Source organism: Oncorhynchus masou, chromosome 2 (genome assembly GCF_036934945.1).
Source record: "Oncorhynchus masou masou isolate Uvic2021 chromosome 2, UVic_Omas_1.1, whole genome shotgun sequence".
Classification (NCBI taxonomy): Eukaryota; Metazoa; Chordata; class Actinopteri; order Salmoniformes; family Salmonidae; genus Oncorhynchus; species Oncorhynchus masou.
In genome coordinates, this window is record NC_088213.1 from 6,832,692 (window position 1) to 6,860,322 (window position 27,631).

General features: G+C 49.4%; 1 protein-coding gene and 1 pseudogene across 1 annotated transcript; one reads left to right on the forward strand and one right to left on the reverse strand.

The window, feature by feature from the left end:
- Positions 1 to 203: 203 nt before the first annotated feature.
- On the reverse strand, positions 204 to 5,010 carry LOC135554662 (60S ribosome subunit biogenesis protein NIP7 homolog). The gene is made up of 5 exons (XM_064987075.1): positions 4,851 to 5,010; positions 4,442 to 4,528; positions 4,174 to 4,312; positions 3,570 to 3,710; positions 204 to 2,656 (listed from the first exon to the last, which is right to left on the reverse strand). The coding sequence occupies exons 1-5, from the start codon at positions 4,904 to 4,906 to the stop codon at positions 2,537 to 2,539; spliced, it is 543 nt and encodes a 180-aa protein (XP_064843147.1). The 5' UTR covers positions 4,907 to 5,010; the 3' UTR covers positions 204 to 2,536.
- Positions 5,011 to 5,040: 30 nt separating this feature from the next.
- LOC135554668 (conserved oligomeric Golgi complex subunit 8-like) lies at positions 5,041 to 27,015 on the forward strand (annotated as a pseudogene).
- The last annotated feature ends 616 nt before the right edge of the window (positions 27,016 to 27,631 follow it).

Below are 27,631 nucleotides of genomic sequence, written 5' to 3' on the forward strand. Positions count from 1 at the left end.
TAGAGGTATTTTATTTTATCACTTGTCTTTCTTGGTAAAATAAAGACTTCTCTTCTACTGACTGGCCTGACGTTTACCACAGGACTGGCTTCCAGCAGTGAGTTCACAGGACAGAGCAGTGTGTAATAGCCACAGGAAATACATGCTATACTGAAGTGTTAGTAACAGATCCAACATTCATTCAGGAGGAAAAAACAAAGACATCTCAGTGTATCAAAACAGTTTTAATGTTATGCTGATGGAATTAACTGCATAATCATATTTATGCAAATCGCCTAAACCAGAGAACCATACAGATTATGAATACTGCATAAAACCTCAAATATTCAACTTACAAAAACATTTATTTAGATTGGCTGAGTGATTTACATTCATAGTGACAGGGATGTTGGGTAGCTGACTAAATCACTCAGCCATAGTGACAGGGATGTTGGGTAGCTGACTAAATCACTCAGCCATAGTGACAGGGATGTTGGGTAGCTGACTAAATCACTCAGCCATAGTGACAGGGATGTTGGGTAGATTAATATAAATCACTCAGCCATAGTGACAGGGATGTTGGGTAGCTGACTAAATCACTCAGCCATAGTGACAGGGATGTTGGGTAGATTAATATAAATCACTCAGCCATAGTGACAAGGATGTTGGGTAGATTAATAAATCACTCAGCCATAGTGACAGGGATGTTGGGTAGATTAATATAAATCACTCAGCCATAGTGACAGGGATGTTGGGTAGATTAATATAAATCACTCAGCCATAGTGACAGGGATGTTGGGTAGCTGACTGTAAATCACTCAGCCATAGTGACAGGGATGTTGGGTAGCTGACTGTAAATCACTCAGCCATAGTTACAGGGATGTTGGGTAGATTAATAAATCACTCAGCCATAGTGACAGGGATGTTGGGTAGCTGAATATAAATCACTCAGCCATAGTGACAGGGATGTTGGGTAGATTAATGTAAATCACTCAGCCATAGTGACAAGGATGTTGGGTAGATTAATAAATCACTCAGCCATAGTGACAGGGATGTTGGGTAGATTAATAAATCACTCAGCCATAGTGACAGGGATGTTGGGTAGCTGACTGTAAATCACTCAGCCATAGTGACAGGGATGTTGGGTAGCTGAATATAAATCACTCAGCCATAGTGACAGGGATGTTGGGTAGATTAATATAAATCACTCAGCCATAGTGACAGGGATGTTGGGTAGCTGACTGTAAATCACTCAGCCATAGTGACAGGGATGTTGGGTAGCTGAATATAAATCACTCAGCCATAGTGACAGGGATGTTGGGTAGATTAATGTAAATCACTCAGCCATAGTGACAAGGATGTTGGGTTGATTAATATAAATCACTCAGCCATAGTGACAGGGATGTTGGGTAGATTAATATAAATCACTCAGCCATAGTGACAGGGATGTTGGTAGCTGACTGTAAATCACTCAGCCATAGTGACAGGGATGTTGGTAGCTGACTAAGTCACTCAGCCAGTGACAGGGATGTTGGTAGCTGACTAAGTCACTCAGCCAGTGACAGGGATGTTGGGTAGCTGACTAAGTCACTCAGCCAGTGACAGGGATGTTGGGTAGATTAATAAATCACTCAGCCAGTGACAGGGATGTTGGGTAGATTCAATAAATCACTCAGCCAGTGACAGGGATGTTGGGTAGATTAATAAATCACTCAGCCAGTGACAGGGATGTTGGGTAGCTGACTGTAAGTCACTCAGCCATAGTGACGGGGATGTTGGGTAGCTGACTGTAAGTCACTCAGCCATAGTGACGGGGATGTTGGGTAGATTAATAAATCACTCAGCCATAGTGACAGGGATGTTGGGTAGATTAATATAAATCACTCAGCCATAGTGACGGGGATGTTGGGTAGCTGACTGTAAGTCACTCAGCCATAGTGACAGGGATGTTGGGTAGATTAATAAATCACTCAGCCATAGTGACAGGGATGTTGGGTTAGATGTAAATCACTCAGCCATAGTGACAGGGATGTTGGGTAGCTGACTGTAAGTCACTCAGCCATAGTGACGGGGATGTTGGGTAGCTGACTGTAAGTCACTCAGCCATAGTGACGGGGATGTTGGGTAGATTAATAAATCACTCAGCCATAGTGACAGGGATGTTGGGTAGATTAATATAAATCACTCAGCCATAGTGACAGGGATGTTGGGTAGATTAATAAATCACTCAGCCATAGTGACAGGGATGTTGGGTAGATTAATAAGTCACTCAGCCATAGTGACGGATGTTGGTCGCTGACAGCTTGATGAAACTCCAGACAGTCACTGGCCCCTTGGTAATTAGAGGGAAATACACAATCATATCCTGAAGACCAGGGTCTCCCCAAACCTCTCAGGGACCATCAGTCACATAGCTGTACCTCCCAACCCTCTAGGGTGGTCCCCGAGGAGATAATTGATAGTCCAGGTTGTAGGGTGGTCCTCGAGGAGATAATTGATAGTCCAGGTTGTAGGGTGGTCCCCGAGGAGATAATTGATAGTCCAGTTTGATGACTCCTTATGTAAGCGTGTCCTCAGACCTGATGAACTCTCCGATGTCTGCCTGGTGGAACACAACGATGGACATGGGGTCCACTCTCCTGCACTCCTGGGTGGACTTGGCTGCCACTCCAAAACCCTGCAGGAAGACCAGAGGGGTGTGTTCAGTTGGGTTCAACCCCTGCACTTCCCTTACGGTTACCTAGGAGTTACTATGGTTACTGGTGCTTTAGATATCAAATTTGTCACATACACATGGTTAGCAGATGTTAATGCGAGTGTAGCGAAATGCTTGTGCTTCTAGTTCCGACAATGCAGTAATAACCAACAAGTAATCTAACTAACAATTCCTAAACTACTGTCTTATACACAGTGTAAGGGGATAAAGAATATGTACATAAGGATATATGAATGAGTGATGGTACAGAGCAGCATAGGCAAGATACAGTAGATGGTATCGAGTACGGTATATACATATGAGATGAGTATGTAAACAAAGTGGCATAGTTAAAGTGGCTAGTGATACATGTACTACATAAGGATGCAGTAGATGATATATAGTACAGTATATACGTATGCATATGAGATGAATAATGTAGGGTATATTAGCTTGTCTGAAAGGTTGTCAAGCGATCACTATCCAACAGAGATGCTGTGTAGAACTGACAACATGGGTCGGTTTACCACAGATTAAGTCTAGTCCTGGACCAAAAAGCATTTTCAATGGAGACTCTCCATTAGTCTGACGAGTTAACCTCTGGGAAAGCTGCCCCGTGTTGACTGAATTGATTGGATAATGACTGAAGGGAGGGCTGTATGTTGACTGAAGTGATTGGATAATGACTGGAGGGAGGGCTATATGTTGACTTAAGTGATTGGATAATGACTGGAGGGAGGGCTGTATGTTGACTGAAGTGATTGGATAATGACTGGAGGGAGGGCTATATGTTGACTGAAGTGATTGGATAATGGACAGTATGTGAAGGGGGAGGGCTATGTTGACTGAAGTGATTGGATAATGGACAGTGTGTGAAGGGGGAGGGCCAACTCACCAGCGGTACGTCTGCCATGGAATACACCACCACACCCTGGTATTGGTTGGTGTTCTCTGTGATCCTCCCCAGACCAGACTTCAACACATGGTTCCCATAGAGGAAGGACTGCTCCTGCCCAGGCTTAACCCACACCTTGAACTGGACACACAGAGGGTTCAGTTACTCAGACCATAGCTCTGTTATTACAGGACTACCAATGTCTGAACTGAGATCCTGTCTGGTGAGAGAGATATTCATGTTCATTTTAAAGCTTACGCAAATATGATTATCGAACTAAACCTCTCGTCTCACCTGCCTGTCGTCAGAGTCATTTAGGGGCGGCAGGTAGCCTACTGGTTAGAGCATTGGGCCAGTAACCGAAAGGTTGCTGGATCGAATCCCCAGACTTACAAGGTAAAAAAAAATCTGTTGTTCTGCCCCTGAACAAGACAATTAAGCCAATGTTCCCCAGTAGGCAGTAAATAACAATTTGTTCTTATCTGACTTGCCTAGTGACATGTTTAAAAATGTTACAATATCTACACAAACATGACTGTGGTTATCATTATACATAGTGACATGTGAGAGGTCAGGGGGCCTCCACTTCCTGCTTCTTGTTTACCTTGGCATATGGTGCCAGAAAATCCAGTGCTGTGATGTGCAGGCGGAACTTAATGGTCTTGGTGAACTTCCCAAAGCAGGTGCCCACCGACACCAACTTATCACGGGAGATGTTGGTAGCCAACTTCAGAATTGTCTCACTGATACAAAAAAAAAGTGGAAATAAGACAATATCTTAACTACCCAAAGAGATGATCGTGAAGTAACCTGCTTTACAATATCCATTAGGTAAAATTTAACAATAACAGCAGCTCTGTAGCGTCGTTTACCTGATGTAATATACACGGTCATTGTGAAGTCTGAAGCAATATGTCCCATCGGGTCGATCCACCAGGTGTTTGATGTTCTCACCAATGCTGCGGACAGACAAGAGGGAGGTGTCACACATTGTCAATGTAGATTCAGATAATTTCAGACTATTTCAAATCACGTGTCAGCTACACAGACTACGTATTAGCCAGCTTGCTGAGAAGCATAACTAGTGCAGGTTAAAGACTGTCATCATGAGCATAGCACCAAAGAGACTGGATATAGACTTGTGTTTATCAACCCTGTGCACTAACTAGCAGGCAAAACTACGCGAGTTTGGTTGATCAAGCATGGAGCGAGTCTGAACAGCACATAACAGTTTCAAAATAACGTCAACCTCGTCTTTCAAGATCACATGTCAATACTCACTATTTGGAGAGTTTCTCAAACATCGTTTTTGTCTCGTCGTCTGTTAAAGGCCTCATTTTGTTGAAGGATTCGCTAATTTCCTTACAATATTGTGCCCACTGAATGAAGCTTGATAAACGCTACAGCGTGGGGATAGTGAGCGGAAATTCATGTGCAGGAAAACGGAAGTGGATGTAACAGTGACGTCAAAATCATGCGCCTGTTGATGTTGTGCTCTTGCGTTGACGAGCGACTAGAATTTTAGCTAAATTGCCATTTAAAAGACATCAGACGCTCACATTGTATTTTAACGAGCTGTTTCGGTACTCCCGTGTAAAGGCTGGAAATAGGAGTAGGTAAGACTAACATTCAGATGAAGTGTTGAAGTGACAGCTTTCCAATATGACAGCTGTGGACGTGGAAGATGAGAGTATTCTGGCTTCAATATTTAAAGACAGCTTTCCAGACAACTGGAGAGACAACCCCGACTTCGCAGCCTACTTGTCCGAGCTCAGTTCGTATGGCGTGGAGAAATTAAACCGTGAACCGGAGCGGCTGGCGGAGGAGAGGGCGCAGATACTGCAGCAGACCCGGGAGCTCGCCTTCTCCAACTACAAGACGTTCATCCGCACCGCGGACTGCACCGAGGAGATTTACCGCGACTTTGGCCGTGTGGAAAGCAGTGTTTCCAAACTCCTCGACAAGTTGCCCAGCTTCGGGGAAAAATGCAGGTTTGTGGTAAAGAGACAATTACTCTCTGTCGTTTTGACATGGCATTTACGTGATTTTTAAAATGTATTTTTTACCTTTATTTAACTAGGCAAGTCAGTTAAGAACAACTTCTTATTTTCAATGACGGCCTAGGAACAGTGGGTTAACTGCCCGTTCAGGGGCAGAACGACAGAAGTGTACCTTGTCAGCTCGGGGGTTTGAACTTGCAACCTTCCGGTTACTAGTCCAACGCTCAAATGGGGGATTATGGCAGGGGGGAGATTTTCGGCACAAAACTGGCAAATCGTGCCAACATATCCCCCAAACACCGGTTTCGTGGGCATTAGCACTTCTATACAACATATTCAAATCATATTTTCAGAAAACTGTATTTTAATGGATTTATTTATACTATTTCATCCTTCCACAATATAAAGTCCCGACACATCTCGGGTTGTGACCCAGCTGGCTGGTCGTTCATTCTATCGGCCAATTCGCGGCCAGAATAACAACAAAGTAGCTGCATTTGTTTCATCTGTTATCCATAATAATGATCTAATGAGGCGTGATTTCACCTGACATAGAAAATACGTTCTCTGGTCAGGACACTGTTGTTCAGAGGAGCTAGTCAACAACACATCTAACACAATCACCTCAAACTGAAGCTGGAAAGACTGAAAACGAGATGAACCAAATTTTGTTTGACCTATTTTCTATTGATAGTTCTTTGTATAACGTTATATCCATAAACATGATCCTGATTCATTATTTCAACTGGCTGAGAAAAGCTGCCTGTCTCATCCCATAAGGCCTGCGACAAGGTTTAAACAAATCTCTGTTGAAAACTAAATGTTAGTCTAAAACAAATGGGAGATAATGTCTCGTTTTTTTTTTAATATATATATCAAGGCTCACGTCTGTCTAAAACAAACACACTGGTACCGGGCTCACGTCTGTCTAGAACAAACACACTGGTACCGGGCTCACGTCTGTCTAGAACAAACACACTGGTACCGGGCTCACGTCTGTCTAGAACAAACACACTGGTACCGGGCTCACGTCTGTCTAGAACAAACACACTGGTACCGGGCTCACGTCTGTCTAGAACAAACACACTGGTACCGGGCTCACGTCTGTCTAAAACAAACACACTGGTACCGGGCTCACGTCTGTCTAGAACAAACACACTGGTACCGGGCTCACGTCTGTCTAGAACAAACACACTGGTACCGGGCTCACGTCTGTCTAGAACAAACACACTGGTACCGGGCTCACGTCTGTCTAGAACAGACACACTGGTACCGGGCTCACGTCTGTCTAGGACAAACACACTGGTACCGGGCTCACGTCTGTCTAGGACAAACACACTGGTACCGGGCTCACGTCTATCTAGGACAAACACACTGGTACCGGGCTCACGTCTGTCTAGGACAAACACACTGGTACCGGGCTCACGTCTGTCTAGAACAAACACACTGGTACCGGGCTCACGTCTGTCTAGAACAAACACACTGGTACCGGGCTCACGTCTGTCTAGAACAAACACACTGGTACCGGGCTCACGTCTGTCTAGAACAAACACACTGGTACCGGGCTCACGTCTGTCTAGGACAAACACACTGGTACCGGGCTCACGTCTGTCTAGGACAAACACACTGGTACCGGGCTCACGTCTATCTAGGACAAACACACTGGTACCGGGCTCACGTCTGTCTAGGACAAACACACTGGTACCGGGCTCACGTCTGTCTAGGACAAACACACTGGTACCGGGCTCACGTCTATCTAGGACAAACACACTGGTACCGGGCTCACGCCTGTCTAGGACAAACACACTGGTACCGGGCTCACGTCTGTCTAGGACAAACACACTGGTACCGGGCTCACGTCTGTCTAGGACAAACACACTGGTACCGGGCTCACGTCTATCTAGGACAAACACACTGGTACCGGGCTCACGCCTGTCTAGGACAAACACACTGGTACCGGGCTCACGTCTGTCTAGGACAAACACACTGGTACCGGGCTCACGTCTGTCTAGAACAAACACACTGGTACCGGGCTCACGTCTGTCTAGGACAAACACACTGGTACCGGGCTCACGTCTGTCTAGAACAAACACACTGGTACCGGGCTCACGTCTGTCTAGAACAAACACACTGGTACCGGGCTCACGTCTGTCTAGAACAAACACACTGGTACCGGGCTCACGTCTGTCTAGGACAAACACACTGGTACCGGGCTCACGTCTGTCTAGGACAAACACACTGGTACCGGGCTCACGTCTATCTAGGACAAACACACTGGTACCGGGCTCACGTCTATCTAGAACAAACACACTGGTACCGGGCTCACGTCTGTCTAGAACAGACACACTGGTACCGGGCTCACGTCTGTCTAGAACAAACACACTGGTACCGGGCTCACGTCTGTCTAGGACAAACACACTGGTACCGGGCTCACGTCTGTCTAGAACAGACACACTGGTACCGGGCTCACGTCTGTCTAGGACAAACACACTGGTACCGGGCTCACGTCTGTCTAGGACAAACACACTGGTACCGGGCTCACGTCTGTCTAGGACAAACACACTGGTACCGGGCTCACGTCTGTCTAGAACAAACACACTGGTACCGGGCTCACGTCTATCTAGGACAAACACACTGGTACCGGGCTCACGTCTGTCTAGAACAAACACACTGGTACCGGGCTCACGTCTGTCTAGGACAAACACACTGGTACCGGGCTCACGTCTGTCTAGGACAAACACACTGGTACCGGGCTCACGTCTGTCTAGGACAAACACACTGGATCTCATTGAATGTTACTGTTCCATGATCTGTTATAATACTGTTATGAACTGTTGACATGATGAAGAACCTGTTGGGCTCATGCCTATCCTCTCCTTTAGGGGTTTTGTGAAGGAGGCGGAGGACATCGGGGCGAGCCGGCGGATGAACAGCCTGACTCTGAACCGTCACACAGAGATCCTGGAGATCTTAGAGATCCCTCAGCTGATGGACACCTGCGTCCGGAATGGTTACTACGAGGAGGCTCTGGAGCTGGCAGCGTACGTCAAGAGACTGGAGAAGAAGCACTCGTCTCTCCCTGTCATCCAGGTATTAATGCTACCAACTACCACTTCCTGTTTACACAGCTGGGAGGTACAGATCGTACCACTTCCTGTTTACACAGCAGGGAGGTACAGATCGTACCACTTCCTGTTTACACAGCTGGGAGTTACAGATCGTACCACTTCCTGTTTACACAGCTGGGAGTTACAGATCGTACCACTTCCTGTTTACACAGCTGGGAGTTACAGATCGTACCACTTCCTGTTTACACAGCGGGGAGTTACAGATCGTACCACTTCCTGTTTACACAGCCGGGAGGTACAGATCGTACCACTTCCTGTTTACACAGCCGGGAGGTACAGATCGTACCACTTCCTGTTTACACAGCCGGGAGGTACAGATCGTACCACTTCCTGTTTACACAGCCGGGAGGTACAGATCGTACCACTTCCTGTTTTACACAGCCGGGAGGTACAGATCGTACCACTTCCTGTTTTACACAGCTGGGAGTTACAGATCGTACCACTTCCTGTTTCCACAGCTGGGAGTTACAGATCGTACCACTTCCTGTTTACACAGCCGGGAGGTACAGATCGTACCACTTCCTGTTTACACAGCTGGGAGTTACAGATCGTACCACTTCCTGCTTACACAGCTAGGAGTTACAGATCGTACCACTTCCTGCTTACACAGCTAGGAGTTACAGATCGTACCACTTCCTGTTTACACAGCTAGGAGTTACAGATCGCACCACTTCCTTATTATATTCATTTTGTCAACACAGTCTGACAAACTGTGGTAGATCTAGAAATACCTCGTCTTAAGACTGTAACAGAGTGTGATTCCCTGACCTCTACTGTAACAGAGTGTGATTCCCTGACCTGGACTGTAACAGAGTGTGATTCCCTGACCTCTACTGTAACAGAGTGTGATTCCCTGACCTGGACTGTAACAGAGTGTGATTCCCTGACCTGGACTGTAACAGAGTGTGATTCCCTGACCTCTGCTGTAACAGAGTGTGATTCCCTGACCTCTACTGTAACAGAGTGTGATTCCCTGATCTCTACTGTAACATAGTGTGATTCCCTGACCTCTAACAGAGTGTGATTCCCTGACCTCTAACAGAGTGTGATTCCCTGACCTCTACTCTAACAGAGTGTGATTCCCTGACCTCTACTGTAACAGAGTGTGATTCCCTGACCTCTACCGTAACAGAGTGTGATTCCCTGACCTCTACCGTAACAGAGTGTGATTCCCTGACCTGGACTGTAACAGAGTGTGATTCCCTGACCTCTACCGTAACAGAGTGTGATTCCCTGACCTCTACCGTAACAGAGTGTGATTCCCTGACCTGGACTGTAACAGAGTGTGATTCCCTGACCTCTACCGTAACAGAGTGTGATTCCCTGACCTCTACCGTAACAGAGTGTGATTCCCTGACCTGGACTGTAACAGAGTGTGATTCCCTGACCTCTACTGTAACAGAGTGTGATTCCCTGACCTGGACTGTAACAGTGTGATTCCCTGACCTCTGCTGTAACAGAGTGTGATTCCCTGACCTCTACTGTAACAGAGTGTGATTCCCTGACCTGGACTGTAACAGAGTGTGATTCCCTGACCTCTACTGTAACAGAGTGTGATTCCCTGACCTCTACTGTAACAGAGTGTGATTCCCTGACCTGGACTGTAACAGTGTGATTCCCTGACCTCTAGTGTAACAGAGTGTGATTCCCTGACCTCTAGTGTAACAGAGTGTGATTCCCTGACCTCTACTGTAACAGAGTGTGATTCCCTGACCTCTACTGTAACGTGGCCTGTCTCTCTTCTTCAGGGCATCGTCCACGAGGTGCGTCAGTCGGCTCAGCTCATGCTGAACCAGCTGTTGCAACAGCTTCGCAGCAACTCCCAGCTTCCTGTGTGCCTGCGTGTGATTGGCTACCTGCGCAGGATGGACGTGTTCACGGAGGCGGAGCTACGGGTGAAGTTCCTGCAGGCGCGGGGCAGCTGGCTCCATTCCATCCTGTCCACTGTCCCTGATGAGGACCCTTACTGCCACATCACCAAGACCATCGAGGCCTGTCGCGTGTGTAGCCTGACCCCGGTTATCTAGCAGTGGAGTGAAGGACCCAGGAAACAGGCCTTTAATTCTCTGACACTTGTCTTCCTCTGTTCCAGGTACATCTGTTTGACATCATCACCCAGTACAGAGCCATCTTCTCTGACGAGGACCCCTGCTGGCTCCCGGTGACACAGTGCTTTATTTCATTTAAGGCTGAATTATTTGATACCATTTACATACATATGAAGATTAAACACAACGAGAACGATCTGAAGATGTGTTTAATATGTCCATATGTGTTCTGGAAAAGCCAGTCAGTACTGTGGGTTTGGTACAGACAGGTCAATAGTCCAACTGAAGTGTGAGGTCACTGGCTGGGCAGCCTTGTGATGTACGGTGTTGAACGAGGGGGCAGCCTTGTGATGTACGGTGTTGAACGAGGGGGGCAGCCTTGTGATGTACGGTGTTGAACGAGGGGGCAGCCTTGTGATGTACGGTGTTGAACGAGGGGGCAGCCTTGTGATGTATGGTGTTGAAGGAGGGCAGCCTTGTGATGTACGGTGTTGAACGAGGGGCAGCCTTGTGATGTACGGTGTTGAACGAGGGGGCAGCCTTGTGATGTACGGTGTTGAAGGAGGGGGCAGCCTTGTGATGTATGGTGTAGAACGAGGGGGCAGCCTTGTGATGTACGGTGTTGAACGAGGGGGCAGCCTTGTGATGTACGGTGGTGAACGAGGGGGCAGACTTGTGATGTACGGTGTTGAACGAGGGGCAGCCTTGTGATGTACGGTGGTGAACGAGGGGGCAGCCTTGTGATGTACGGTGGTGAACGAGGGGCAGCCTTGTGATGTACGGTGTTGAACGAGGGGGCAGCCTTGTGATGTACGGTGTTGAACGAGGGGGCAGCCTTGTGATGTACGGTGTTGAACGAGGGGGCAGCCTTGTGATGTACGGTGTTGAACGCCTTGTGATGTATGGTGTTGAAGGAGGGGCAGCCTTGTGATGTACGGTGTTGAAGGAGGGGGCAGCCTTGTGATGTACGGTGTTGAACGAGGGGGCAGCCTTGTGATGTATGGTGGTGAACGAGGGGGCAGCCTTGTGATGTACGGTGTTGAACGAGGGGGCAGCCTTGTGATGTACGGTGTTGAACGAGGGGGCAGCCTTGTGATGTACGGTGTTGAATGAGGGGGCAGCCTTGTGATGTAAGGGAATTCACCCCCGTAGTGGACAAAAATGAATGGCAAATTATTGGCATAGGACAAACCATGTACACATTGGCCAATACCACCCAAAGCGGCGTTGATTCATGCAAAGTTTACTTCAAATGCCATATGGCTATTGCCAGTTGTAACACTTCAAAAATCCAACAGGTGGCGTTTGCGCTCCACCATGGTTTTTCATATTGATATTGGACTCCAAGTCAACATCCAAAAGCCAAATTTTGAAAAAATTGATTTTTTGAAAAAAACTTATCACCCCTTAAAAAAGTGCTTTCTGGACCGTTTTTCGAAATTCTTTCGCTTTTTTTGTCAATTACACATGTATAAGAACTGTATGAAAATACTTTTGTCCAATTTTATTATCATAATTTTTTACATTTTTTTACTTGCGCATTATTGCATATGTTTTGTCCATCTGCAATATGATTTCATAGGAAGTCAGAAGTCAAAAGTCAAAAATTATTAAATTTCATAAACTTCACACACCCCTAAAAAAGTGCTTTCTGGACCGTTTTTCGAAAATTTTTCGAATTTTGTGTCAGTTACACAGGTATAAGAACTGTATCAACATACTTTAGTCATATTTTATTATCATAATGTTTTTTTTTTTTGCTTGTGCATAAGGCATATGTTTTGTGGGGGCCAAATGTCATAAGAAGTTTGACATGCTCAAAAATCCTTCAGAAATGCAAAATTGACTGGCCTGATGAACTCGGGATGGCCGGGCAGTGATTGTTGTTCCTTTCAATCACTCGTGGTGTTGATTTCATCATGTCCATTTGTTTATGTTTTCTCACTTTTGCAAAGTCACTGTGCATTTGCCATATGGTTAACTGGGCAGTCACCATTACCAATTTGTCATGCTATAAAAATCATGCAGGAATGCCGAAATGACTGAACCGATGAACTCGGGATGGCTGGGCAGTGATACTGGTACCTCTCCATCGCTCGTTTGAGTTGATTTCAGAATGTCGCTTTTGGTGATGGTACCTCACTGTTAAAACATATTGCAAATGTTGTCTCACTTTTGCAAAGTCACTGTGCATTTGCCATATGGTTAACTGGGCATTCACCATCACCAATTTGTCATGCTATAAAAATCATGCAGGAATGCCAAATTGACTGGCCCGATGACCTCGGGATGGCTGGGCAGTGATACTGGTACCTCTCCATCGTTCGTTAGGGTTGATTTCAGAATGTCGCTTTTGGTGATGGTACCTCACCGCTTAAACATATTGCTAATGGACAAGAGTCACCTGCAAGTCACCGTCCATCAGTCAATTTGATATCATTCAAAGCTAACTATTGGAGGCACTGTCAGTCTCTACGCACCCCAATGATACGTCCCTCCATCCATGTTGTGTATCTGTGTGATTTAGTTTTCCTTTGAATTTTTATGGGAAAAATGACTGATTTACAGTTCATGGGGGTTGCCTAATCATATATATGAAGTTTTGGAAAGATCTGATATTTTTAACCCTCCAAACAGCCCATGAGACACCAATTATGGCACTTCCGGTTGGCACAGGAAGCTGTAACTCAACATACATCCTCATTGGGGTATTCCATTAGAGAATCCTGAGTTTTAAGTCTTTACCATGAAAACTGACTGATTTACACAGGGTTCAATGCACTATGTCCATCAAATTGCAGGCAGTGTATGGGTATACACTTTTAGGGCGATTTGAACCACTTCCGGTTGGTCCAGGAAGCTTAGAATCGACACAGGTAGACCTTATAGTGGCCTGATGGACTGGTACCAAAGACAGGTTCATACAGCATTCATAACCCATATAGACTCCAGGTTGTATTTAGTGGAGCAGCCAATGTATTCCTATGGGGAGAGAAGTCAATGAACACTGTTTTTATGTAAACACCTTCTTTTGACTGTGAAGGGTTAATGTCACACGGTCAAGGATAGGCTTGGACAGATCAGGAGGACCTTAGGAACATTCCTGTGGTTGAATTGTCTTTCTAAACCTAACGGTTCCGCCGCTGTCACCCAAAATCAAATGACGTACTGGTGCAGGCTTCATATTGGGCCTATTTTTCTCATGGTCGCTGCGCTCAGACCGAGCGAGCTACGGTCAAGCGGGGTGCCTCGTTGGACTCGGCACAGTCTGGACACTATGGTGATGCCATTTATTGTGTTGATTTCAGAATGTCCATTTGGTAATTTTTTCTCACTTTTGCAAAGTCACTGTGCATTTGCCATATGGTTAACTGGGCAGTCACCATCACCAATTTGTCATGCCATAAAAATCATGAAGGAATGCCAAATTGACTGGCCCGATGACCTCGGGATGGCTGGGCAGTGATTCTGGTACCTCTCCATCGCTCGTTTGAGTTGATTTCAGAATGTCGCTTTTGGTGATGGTACCTCACTGTTAAAACATATTGCAAATGTTCCTTACTTTTGCAAAGTCACTGAAAATTCGTGCAGGAATGCCAAATTGACTGGCCCGATGAACTCGGGATGGCTCGGCAGTGATTCTGGTACCTCTCCATCGCTCATTAGGGTTGATTTCAGAATGTCCATTTGGTAATGTTTTCTCACTCTTTCAAAGTCACTGTGCTTTTGCCATATGGTTAACTGGGCAGTCACCAACACCAATTTGTCATGCCATAAAAATCATGCAGGAATGCCAAATTGACTGGCCCAATGACATAGGGATGGCTGGGCAGTGATTCTGGTACCTCTCCATCGCTCGTTTGGGTTGATTTCAGAATGTCGCTTTTGGTGATGGTACCTCACCGCTTAAACATATTGCTAATGGACAAGAGTCACCTGCAAGTCACCGTCCATCAGTCAATTTGATATCATTCTGACACCAAACTGATACAAATTGACACCAAACCCACTTTTCCCAACTCATTTAGGAGCCAAGTATAACATACTTCAGAGCTGGCCCAAAATTCACAAGGCCTTCGGTACAAAACATTAAAAAACCATAAAACACATAGTTACTTTCTAGCTGCGGGGCCAGTTCGGACATTATGTGTAGTCCTATGTGAGGCGACCCCGAATCCCGAGTTTCGGCTCGATAGGTCATTTGGTGTCCGAGTAAAAGCCTAATTGGTGCTGAAAATCCACTTTTTTCCATGCCTTGCTACGGGGTCCTTGAATGAGCTATCGGACCGAGATGTTGGGTTCTGTCTCTATGGGCCGAGACGGTCACAATGCACCTAGTCTTGTGTCTCTGGGACATTTCTAAATGTCGCCATTTTCGTAATGGTCAAAATGAATTGAAGTCATTGCAAATGTTCGACGCTGTTTCTCGGTCCGAGAACCTCCTAGAGCGCCGTAACTCACCACGCACTATCTACCTGAGGTCTAGAACAGGATTCTAAAGTTTCGGAACTCTAGGTCTGACGGTTCTTTTTTAGCTCGAACAAAGCTAACTATTGGAGGCACTGTCAGTCTCTACACACCCCAATACGTCCCTCCATCCAAGTTGTGTATCTGTGTGATTTATTTTTCCTTTGAATTTTTATGGGAAAAATGACTGATTTACAGTTCATGGGGTTGCCTAATCACACATATGAAGTTTTGGACAGATCTGATTTTTTTAACCCTTCAAAACAGCCCCTGAGACACCAATTATGGCACTTCCGGTTGGCACAGGAAGCTATAAATACACACATGTCTTGACTGACATAGAAACCTACGGAATCCTGAGTTTTAAGTCTTTAAGTTGAGAATTGACTGATCTACACAGGGTTGAATAATGCAGAGGCCTTTTCACCTTTCGAGGTGATGTACATCCAAATACCTTTTGGGTCAATTTAACCACTTCCGGTTGCTCCAGGAAGCTTAGAATCGACACAGGTAGACCTCATAGTGGTCTGATGGAATGTCATAGAAGACAGGTTCATACAGCATTCATAACCCATATAGACTCCAGGTTGTATTTAGGGGAGCAGGCAATGTATTCCTATGGGGAGAGAAGTCAATGCACACTGTTTTTATGTAAACACCTTCTTTTAACTGTGAAAGGTTAATGCCACACGGTCAAGGTTAGGCTTGCACAGATCGGGAGGACCTTAGGAACAGTCCTGTGTTTGAATTGTCCTTCTAAACCTAACGGTTCCGCCGCTGTCACCCAAAATCAAATGACATTGTGGTGCAGGCTTCATTGTGGGCCTATTTTTCTCATGGTCGCTGCACTCAGACCGAGTGAGCTACGGTCAAGCGGGGCACCTCGTTGGACTCGGCACGGCCTTGGGATTATGTTTATGCCATTGCCTGCTCTCTGTGTCTTTAAACACCACGCTTTGTCACTCCATCCTTGCTGTGTGTGTGTGTGAGAGCTTTTCTTTGACATCTGTTGGGAAAAATGACTGATTTACAGTTCATGGGGGTTGACTAATCACACATATGAAGTTTTAGACAGATCTGAGTTTTTTAACCCTTCCAAACAGCCCCTGAGACACCAATTATGGCACTTCCGGTTGGCACAGGAAGCTATAAATAAACTCATATCCTCATTGGGGTATGCCTTTACAGAATCCTGAGTTTTAAGTCTTTACGTTAAGAACTGAGTTATTTACGGAGGGTTTAGTGAGTGTGTGTTATTTCAGAAAATCATAGAAAATCACAGAAATGTCGCAGAGCTCCGCAGCACATTTAAAAAATATTCGTATGAACACCCTGCAACTGGATCTGTAACCGTTGAAAAAAAAAACACCTATATCTGAACATCACGATCTGGTCATCGTACGATTTCTCTTAAATGACGATAGATAAATGGCCGATTTTTTTTAAATTTTTTTATTGACACCGGAGGCTCCTTGACTTTGACGTGAAGTGAAAAAATCTTTTCTCTATTTTCATTTTGGACCTTTAATCCCAGAAATATGGCCATAACTCAAAAACCGTTGAGGCCTAGACGCCATCTTGTTCGGGGCCATCTTCCCATAATGCCAAACCTACGCTCACCAAGTTTCGGCTTCGAAATATTTTCAGTTTTCGAGATATGGCACGTCGTGATTCGGGATGTTTTGTCCAATAGCAATATGATTGCTTATGCCCTCTTGTGGGATCTTCCGCATAGCGCAAAAATGGGCCAAAATTTGTTTATTTTATTAAACGAAAACCGAATGTCCGACAAAGTTCATTTGATGACTTCCCGGTAGGTCTGGCCCTGCCGCTCGGCCCGACGCCGTCCCCGAATTTTACAAATGTTTTCGGACGTCTAGTAAGGGACCGTACAGTTCCAATAGGGACTTTCTCACTAACCATACGGTGATTGTCAAAATGTTCCTTAGGGTATGTACGGTGTTGAACGAGGGGGCAGCCTTGTGATGTACGGTGTTGAACGAGGGGGCAGCCTTGTGATGTACGGTGTTGAACGAGGGGGCAGCCTTGTGATGTATGGTGTTGAACGAGGGGGCAGCCTTGTGATGTACGGTGTTGAACGAGGGGGCAGCCTTGTGATGTGCGGTGTTGAACGAGGGGGCAGCCTTGTGATGTACGGTGTTGAACGAGGGGGCAGCCTTGTGATGTGCGGTGTTGAACGAGGGGGCAGCCTTGTGATGTACGGTGTTGAACGAGGGGGCAGCCTTGTGATGTATGGTGTTGAACGAGGGGGCAGCCTTGTGATGTAAGGTGTTGAACGAGGGGGCAGCCTTGTGATGTACGGTGTTGAACGAGGGGGCAGCCTTGTGATGTACGGTGTTGAAGGGGGGGCAGCCGGTGTTGAGCAGGGGGCAGCCTTGTGATGTACGGTGTTGAAGGAGGGGGCAGCCTTGTGATGTACGGTGTTGAACGAGGGGGCAGCCTTGTGATGTACGGTGTTGAACGAGGGGCAGCCTTGTGATGTACGGTGTTGAAGGATGTTTGGTGTTGAGCGGGGCAGCCTTGTGATGTACGGTGTTGAAGGAGGGGGCAGCCTTGTGATGTACGGTGTTGAAGGAGGGGGCAGCCTTGTGATGTACGGTGTTGAACGAGGGGGCAGCCTTGTGATGTACGGTGTTGAACGAGGGGGCAGCCTTGTGATGTACGGTGTTGAACGAGGGGGCAGCCTTGTGATGTACGGTGTTGAACGAGGGGCAGCCTTGTGATGTACGGTGTTGAACGAGGGGGCAGCCTTGTGATGTACGGTGGTGAAGCCTTGTGATTTACGGTGTTGTCGAGGGGCAGACTTGACTTGTGATGTACGGTGTTGAACGAGGGGGCAGCCTTGTGATGTACGGTGGTGAACGAGGGGGCAGCCTTGTGATGTACGGTGGTGAACGAGGGGCAGCCTTGTGATGTACGGTGTTGAACGAGGGGGCAGCCTTGTGATGTACGGTGTTGAACGAGGGGGCAGCCTTGTGATGTACGGTGTTGAACGAGGGGGCAGCCTTGTGATGTACGGTGTTGAACGAGGGGGCAGCCTTGTGATGTACGGTGTTGAACGAGGGGGCAGCCTTGTGTGATGTGCGGTGTTGAAGGAGGGGCAGCCTTGTGATGTACGGTGTTGAACGAGGGGGCAGCCTTGTGATGTACGGTGTTGAACGAGGGGGCAGCCTTGTGATGTACGGTGTTGAACGAGGGGGCAGCCTTGTGTGTATGGTGGTGAACGAGGGGGCAGCCTTGTGATGTACGGTGTTGAATGAGGGGGCAGCATTGTGATGTACGGTGTTGAACGAGGGGCAGCCTTGTGATGATGTACGGTGTTGTCTGTGTTGAAAGGTGTTCACGGCCAGGCGGTGAACGAGGCGGCCATCTTCCACGGCTGGGTGGTGCAGCAGGTGTCTGAGTTCCTGGTGACCCTGGACCGAGACCTCCAGAGGGGGTGGGCGGACGCCTGGACTCCCTGCTGGGACAGTGCATGTATTTCGGCCTGTCCTTCAGCCGCGTTGGGGCAGACTTCCGCGGCCAGCTGGCCCGATGTTCCAGCGCGTGGCGGCCGATACCTTCCGTAAAGCTGTAGAGGAAGCCATAGACAGGTTCCAGGAGGACATGAACCTGTACACTCTGATCTCTCTCCCCTCGATGCTGGGTGGGGGCTCCATGCCAGGTACCCTCCAGCCCCCAGTACCCAGCCAGGTACCCTCCAGCCCCCCATGGCTCTGCTGGACTTCCCCCCTCTGGCCTGCTTCCTCAACAACGTCCTGACGGCCTTCAACGACCTCAGGCTCTGTTGTCCCCTCGGTCTGGCCCAGCAGGTGACCAAGTACCTGGAGGATGCCCTGGTAAAGGTAACGAACGCCTGTCTGTCTCTGCTACAGTTACCATAATGACATGTCTAGGCTGTCCCATGCTCTCTAGACGCGGTAGACGGGACGCGCTCTCTAGACGCGGGCGCTCTCTCAGACGGTAGACGGGACGCTCTCTCTAGACGGGACGCGCTCTCTAGACGCGGTAGACGGACGCTCTCTCTAGACGCGGTAGACGGGACGCTCTCTCTAGACGCGGTAGACGGGACGCTCTCTCTAGACGCGGTAGACGGGACGTAGACGGTAGGGGACGCTCTCTCTAGACGCGGTAGACGGGACGCTCTCTCTAGACGCGGTAGACGGGACGCTCTCTCTAGACGGTAGACGGGACGCTCTCTCTAGACGCGGTAGACGGACGCTCTCTCTAGACGCGGTAGACGGGACGCTCTCTCTCTAGACGCGGTAGACGGGACGCTCTCTCTAGACGCGGTAGACGCGATGCTCTCTCTAGACGCGATGCTCTCTCTAGACGGGATGAACTCTCTAGACGCGGTAGACGGGGCGCTCTCTCTAGACGCGGTAGACGGGGCGCTCTCTCTAGACGCGGTAGACGGGGCGCTCTCTCTAGACGCGGTAGACGGGGCGCTCTCTCTAGACGCGGTAGACGGGGCGCTCTCTCTCGGTAGACGCTAGACGCGGTAGACGGGCGCTCTCTCTAGACGCTGAAAACGCGGTAGACGGGCGCTCTCTCTAGACGCTGCCGCTCTCTAGACGGGCGCTCTCTCTAGACGCGGTAGACGCTCTCTAGGGCGCTCTCTCTAGACGCGGTAGACGGGCGCTCTCTCTAGACGCGGTAGACGGGCGCTCTCTCTAGACGCGGTAGACGGGCGCTCTCTAGACGCGGTAGACGGGCGCGCTCTCTAGACGCGGTAGACGGGGCGCTCTCTCTAGACGCGGTAGACGGGCGCTCTCTCTAGACGCGGCTCTCTCTAGACGGGCGCTCTCTCTAGACGCGGTAGACGGGCGCTCTCTCTAGACGCGGTAGACGGGACGCTCTCTCTAGACGCGGTAGACGGACGCTATCTCTAGACGCGGTAGACGCTCTCGGTAGACGGGACGCTCTCTCTAGACGCGGTAGCCACTGTGTCGGTGACCATGGTAGAAGTTACCCTGATTGGATCAAGTCACACTCCCTCAGACTCAAGACTCTTGTTGAACCGATTTCCTCTCTCCTCCCCAGGTCACCAAGTTGATCGTGGCGTTCCACCGGGCTGAAGAGACGGCTCTTCAGCGCCCGAGAGAAGGAGCTGTTTGTCCAACTCTTCTGCTGCTCCTTTGCTGAGGACCTGGTTCCGTTCCTCAACCGTTGTCTACAGGTCCTGTTCCCCCGCACAGCTCTCTGTCATACTGGGTAAATACTCTGCCCCCCCCCAGCACAGCTCTCTGTCATACTGGGTAAATACTCTGTCCCCCCCCCAGCACAGCTCTCTGTCATACTGGGTAAATACTCTGTCCCCCCCCAGCACAGCTCTCTGTCATACTGGGTAAATACTCTGTCCCCCCCAGCACAGCTCTCTGTCATACTGGGTAAATACTCTGTCCCCCCCCAGCACAGCTCTCTGTCATACTGGGTAAATACTCTGTCCCCCCAGCACAGCTCTCTGTCATACTGGGTAAATACTCTGTCCCCCCCCCAGCACAGCTCTCTGTCATACTGGGTAAATACTCTGTCCCCCCCCAGCACAGCTCTCTGTCATACTGGGTAAACTCTGTCCCCCCCCAGCACAGCTCTCTGTCATACTGGGTAAAACTCTGTCCCCCCCCCAGCCCTCTCTACTCTGTCCCCCCCCAGCACAGCTCTCTGTCATACTGGGTAAATACTCTGTCCCCCCCAGCACAGCTCTCTGTCATACTGGGTAAATACTCTGTCCCCCCCCCAGCACAGCTCTCTGTCATACTGGGTAAATACTCTGTCCCCCCCAGCACAGCTCTCTGTCATACTGGGTAAATACTCTGTCCCCCCCCCCAGCACAGCTCTCTGTCATACTGGGTAAATACTCTGTCCCCCCCCCCAGCACAGCTCTCTGTCATACTGGGTAAATACTCTGTCCCCCCCCAGCACAGCTCTCTGTCATACTGGGTAAATACTCTGTCCCCCCCAGCACAGCTCTCTGTCATACTGGGTAAATACTCTGTCCCCCCAGCACAGCTCTCTGTCATACTGGGTAAATACTCCCCAGCACAGCTCTCTGTCATACTGGGTAAATACTCTCCTCCCCCCCCCCCCAGCACAGCTCTCTGTCATACTGGGTAAATACTCTGTCCCCTCCCCAGCACAGCTCTCCCCCCCCAGCACAGCTCTCTGTCATACTGGGTAAATACTCTGTCCCCCCCCAGCACAGCTCTCTGTCATACTGGGTAAATACTCTGTCCCCCCCAGCACAGCTCTCTGTCATACTGGGTAAATACTCTGTCCCCCCCAGCACAGCTCTCTGTCATACTGGGTAAATACTCTGTCCCCCCCAGCACAGCTCTCTGTCATACTGGGTAAATACTCTGTCCCCCCCCCAGCACAGCTCTCTGTCATACTGGGTAAATACTCTGTCCCCCCCCAGCACAGCTCTCTGTCATACTGGGTAAATACTCTGTCCCCCGGTAGACCCCCAGCACAGCTCTCTGTCATACTGGGCACAGCTCTCTGTCAATACTCTGTCCCCCCCCCAGCACAGCTCTCTGTCATACTGGGTAAATACTCTGCACAGCTCTCTGTCTACCCCCCCCCAGCACAGCTCTCTGTCATACTGGGTAAATACTCTGTCCCCCCCCCCAGCACAGCTCTCTGTCATACTGGGTAAATACTCTCAGCTCTCTGTCATACTGGGTAAATACTCTGTCCCCCCAGCACAGCTCTCTGTCATACTGGGTAAATACTCTGTCCCCCCCAGCACAGCTCTCTGTCATACTGGGTAAATACTCTGTCCCCCCCAGCACAGCTCTCTGTCATACTGGGTAAATACTCTGTCCCCCCCCACAGCTCTCTGTCATACTGGGTAAATACTCTGTCCCCCCCCAGCACAGCTCTCTGTCATACTGGGTAAATACTCTCCCCCCCCCAGCACAGCTCTCTGTCATACTGGGTAAATACTCCCCCCAGCACAGCTCTCTGTCATACTGGGTAAATACTCTGTCCCCCCCAGCACAGCTCTCTGTCATACTGGGTAAATCCCCCCCAGCACACTCTGTCCCCCCCAGCACAGCTCTCTGTCATACTGGGTAAATACTCTGTCCCCCCCAGCACAGCTCTCTGTCATACTGTAAATACTCTCCCCCCCCAGCACAGCTCTCTGTCATACTGGGTAAATACTCTGTCCCCCCCCCAGCACAGCTCTCTGTCATACTGGGTAAATACTCTGTCCCCCCCCAGCACAGCTCTCTGTCATACTGGGTAAACTCTGTCCCCCCCAGCACAGCTCTCTGTCATACTGGGTAAATACTCCCCCCCCAGCACAGCTCTCTGTCATACTGGGTAAATACTCTGTCCCCCCCCAGCACAGCTCTCTGTCATACTGGGTAAATACTCTGTCCCCCCCCAGCACAGCTCTCTGTCATACTGGGTAAATACTCTGTCCCCCCCCCAGCACAGCTCTCTGTCATACTGGGTAAATACTCTGTCCCCCCAGCACAGCTCTCTGTCATACTGGGTAAATACTCTGTCCCCCCCAGCACAGCTCTCTGTCATACTGGGTAAATACTCTGTCCCCCCCAGCACAGCTCTCTGTCATACTGGGTAAAACTCTGTCCCCCCAGCACAGCTCTCTGTCATACTGTGTAACATACTCTGTCTCCCCCCCAGCACAGCTCTCTGTCATACTGGGTAAATACTCTGTCCCCCCCCCAGCACAGCTCTCTGTCATACTGGGTAAATACTCTGTCTGTCATACCCCCCCCAGCACAGCTCTCTGTCATACTGGGTAAATACTCTGTCCCCCCCCCCAGCACAGCTCTCTGTCATACTGGGTAAATACTCTGTCCCCCCCCAGCACAGCTCTCTGTCATACTGGGTAAATACTCTGTCCCCCCCCAGCTGTCAGCTCTCTGTCATACTGGGTAAATACTCTGTCCCCCCCAGCACAGCTCTCTGTCATACTGGGTAAATACTCTGTCCCCCCCAGCACAGCTCTCTGTCATACTGGGTAAATACTCTGTCCCCCCCAGCACAGCTCTCTGTCATACTGGGTAAATACTCTGTCCCCCCCCCAGCACAGCTCTCTGTCATACTGGGTAAATACTCTGTCCCCCCCCCCCAGCACAGCTCTGTCCCCCAGCACAGCTCTCTGTCATACTGGGTAAATACTCTGTCCCCCCCCCAGCACAGCTCTCTGTCATACTGGGTAAATACTCTGTCCCCCCCCCAGCACAGCTCTCTGTCATACTGGGTAAATACTCTGTCCCCCCCCCAGCACAGCTCTCTGTCATACTGGGTAAATACTCTGTCCCCCCCCCAGCACAGCTCTCTGTCATACCCCCCCCAGCACAGCTCTCTGTCATACTGGGTAAATACTCTGTCCCCCCCAGCACAGCTCTCTGTCATACTGGGTAAATACTCTGTCCCCCCCCAGCACAGCTCTCTGTCATACTGGGTAAATACTCTGTCCCCCCCAGCACAGCTCTCTGTCATACTGGGTAAATACTCTGTCCCCCCCAGCACAGCTCTCTGTCATACTGGGTAAATACTCTGTCCCCCCCAGCACAGCTCTCTGTCATACTGGGTAAATACTCTGTACCCCCCCCCAGCACAGCTCTCTGTCATACTGGGTAAATACTCTGTCCCCCCCAGCACAGCTCTCTGTCATACTGGGTAAATACTCTGTCCCCCCCAGCACAGCTCTCTGTCATACTGGGTAAATACTCTGTCCCCCCCAGCACAGCTCTCTGTCATACTGGGTAAATACTCCCCCCCCAGCACAGCTCTCTGTCATACTGGGTAAATACTCTGTCCCCCCCAGCACAGCTCTCTGTCATACTGGGTAAATACTCTGTCCCCCCCAGCACAGCTCTCTGTCATACTGGGTAAATACTCTGTCCCCCCCAGCACAGCTCTCTGTCATACTGGGTAAATACTCTGTCCCCCCCCCAGCACAGCTCTCTGTCATACTGGGTAAATACTCTGTCCCCCCCCCAGCACAGCTCTCTGTCATACTGGGTAAATACTCTGTCATACCCCCCCCAGCACAGCTCTCTGTCATACTGGGTAAATACTCTGTCCCCCCCCCCTCTGTCAGCACAGCTCTCTGTCATACTGGGTAAATACTCTGTCCCCCCCAGCACAGCTCTCTGTCATACTGGGTAAATACTCTGTCCCCCCCCCAGCACAGCTCTCTGTCATACTGGGTAAATACTCTGTCCCCCCAGCACAGCTCTCTGTCATACTGGGTAAATACTCTGTCATACTCCTGTCCCCCCCAGCACAGCTCTCTGTCATACTGGGTAAATACTCTGTCCCCCCCAGCACAGCTCTCTGTCATACTGGGTAAATACTCTGTCCCCCCAGCACAGCTCTCTGTCATACTGGGTAAATACTCTGTCCCCCCCAGCACAGCTCTCTGTCATACTGGGTAAATACTCTGTCCCCCCCAGCACAGCTCTCTGCACACTGGGTAAATACTCTGTCAGTCTGTCATACTGGGTAAAACTCTGTCCCCCCCAGCACAGCTCTCTGTCTCTGTCCCCCCCCAGCACAGCTCTCTGTCATACTGGGTAAATACTCTGTCCCCCCCAGCACAGCTCTCTGTCATACTGGGTAAATACTCTGTCCCCCCCAGCACAGCTCTCTGTCATACTGGGTAAATACTCTGTCCCCCCCAGCACAGCTCTCTGTCATACTGGGTAAATACTCTGTCCCCCCCCAGCACAGCTCTCTGTCATACTGGGTAAATATCCCCCCAGCACAGCTCTCTGTCATACTGGGTAAATCTCTGTCCCCCCCAGCACAGCTCTCTGTCATACTGGGTAAATACTCTGTCCCCCCCCCAGCACAGCTCTCTGTCATACTGGGTAAATACTCTGTCCCCCCCAGCACAGCTCTCTGTCATACTGGGTAAATACTCTGTCCCCCCCCCCCAGCACAGCTCTCTGTCATACTGGGTAAATACTCTGTCCCCCCCAGCACAGCTCTCTGTCATACTGGGTAAATACTCTGTCCCCCCCAGCACAGCTCTCTGTCATACTGGGTAAATACTCTGTCCCCCCCCAGCACAGCTCTCTGTCATACTGGGTAAATATCCCCCCCCCAGCACAGCTCTCTGTCTCTGTACTCCCCCCCCCAGCACAGCTCTCTGTCATACTGGGTAAATACTCTGTCCCCCCCAGCACAGCTCTCTGTCATACTGGGTAAATAGCTCTCTGTCCCCCCCCCCCCCAGCACAGCTCTCTGTCATACTGGGTAAATACTCTGTCCCCCCCAGCACAGCTCTCTGTCATACTGGGTAAATACTCTGTCCCCCCCCAGCACAGCTCTCTGTCATACTGGGTAAATACTCTGTCCCCCCCCAGCACAGCTCTCTGTCATACTGGGTAAATACTCTGTCCCCCCCCCAGCACAGCTCTCTGTCATACTGGGTAAATACTCTGTCCCCCCCCCCAGCACAGCTCTCTGTCATACTGGGTAAATACTCTGTCCCCCCCAGCACAGCTCTCTGTCTGTCTGTCCCCCCCCCAGCACAGCTCTCTGTCATACTGGGTAAATACTCTGTCCCCCCCAGCACAGCTCTCTGTCATACTGGGTAAATACTCTGTCCCCCCCAGCACAGCTCTCTGTCATACTGGGTAAATACTCTGTCCCCCCCCCAGCACAGCTCTCTGTCATACTGGGTAAATACTCTGTCCCCCCCAGCACAGCTCTCTGTCATACTGGGTAAATACTCTGTCCCCCCCCCAGCACAGCTCTCTGTCATACTGGGTAAATACTCTGTCCCCCCCAGCACAGCTCTCTGTCATACTGGGTAAATACTCTGTCCCCCCCCCAGCACAGCTCTCTGTCATACTGGGTAAATACTCTGTCCCCCCCCCCCACATCAGTTGGTATTTTACATGATCTACCACTGATGCTAAAGACTAGAAGATGACAGAGAACATCCACAGTAATAATGTGAAACATGGTTTTTCTGCTCCAGGTGTCCCTCCAACTCAAGTCCACCAGTACAGCGGTCTGGGTTGTATCGATGTGAGTTCAGTCCTGGAGCCTCTGGCGTTTGTTCTTCCCAAGAGGGAGACAAGAGGGAGAGGTGACTCCGGTGGGAGAAGACCTCAGTGTTGAGCTGGACCGTCTCACCACAGCTGATCCTCAACCAACACTTCCTGATCCTGAACCAATAGCAGGCCCGGAACCTATTGAGGAGGATCCCATGGTCTCATCCACCATATCTACTGAGTTTGTTTCCGAGACGGGTCTGACCTCTGACCCTGAACTGGAAGCCATTTTGAACGACCCGAATCCTGTACTGGACGACCCAGAGAGACTAAGGGTTGACGGCCACCGTGAAGTACAGGAAGACCCTGAGTTGGAGGCCATACTGAATCCCCCAAAGCCTGTACTGACCGACCTAGAACATAACCTAGTCCTAGAGCCTGTACTGACCGCCCCAGAACATAACCCAGTCCTAGAGCCTGTACTGACCGCCCCAGAACATAACCCAGTCCCAGAGCTAGACAGTGAGCCATCAGAGCCTGAGGTAAACCCAGAGGTAGCAGAGAGTTAACCCTCAGGAGTGTTGGCAAGGTAAACAAACAATAGCCTTGTATTAATGTTTTGAATCTCAGCTACTGTGCATTTTGACTAGTTCATTTACCATTTTCAGGAATGCTTTAGCTTGTATATACTGCCATCTAATCTGGGGTTGACACTGTTGTAACTGGTAATACATTTAAAATAGTTTTTCTACTGTCAGATGGATCTTCATTATTAAATTATATCCACAACAGAGGTGTCTTGAACTGTGTTTTTAATTAGGGGCATCAAATGTCAGAGCAGGTTCCAGACACAAGCCTTGAAAGTGCAAATTACCGTCAGGCTTTTACAAACTTGGTAGTTTTGTTACTGTATGACATTATTTGAACCTGGAATTCATTAAGTTTTAAATTTTATACAAAACATCAGTATTAAATCCAGCTATCTTCACAGTTCAGTTTCTGGGATTTCTCTTTCGTGGAACTTGGCGTGTAGAAAATGAAGATTGAAGAAAATGGCTTCGGATTCTTCAACATTTCTTCTTGCGGGCAGCGTTGGGGTTGGCCCGCCTCCGACCCCCTCCGCCCGCGCCGTCTGTGATGTGCAGGTTGGCAGAGCGGCTGTAGATGTCGTGATCAGAGAAAGGTGAGCCGCCCCCGGCCAGGTAGTCTGGGTTAAAGACGTCCGTCTTCTGGCGGGCCTTACGGGACACGCGCTGCTGGGGAAACGCTGGTCCTCCACCAGGTGGGGTTGCTGCCGTGTTTGCCCCCTTGTGGCAGGGGCAGGGAGTACTACGGGGAACAGAGCGGACATTAGATTAGCATTCCACCTCAATCATTTGCAATATGCTATGGTAACAGAGTGGAGAA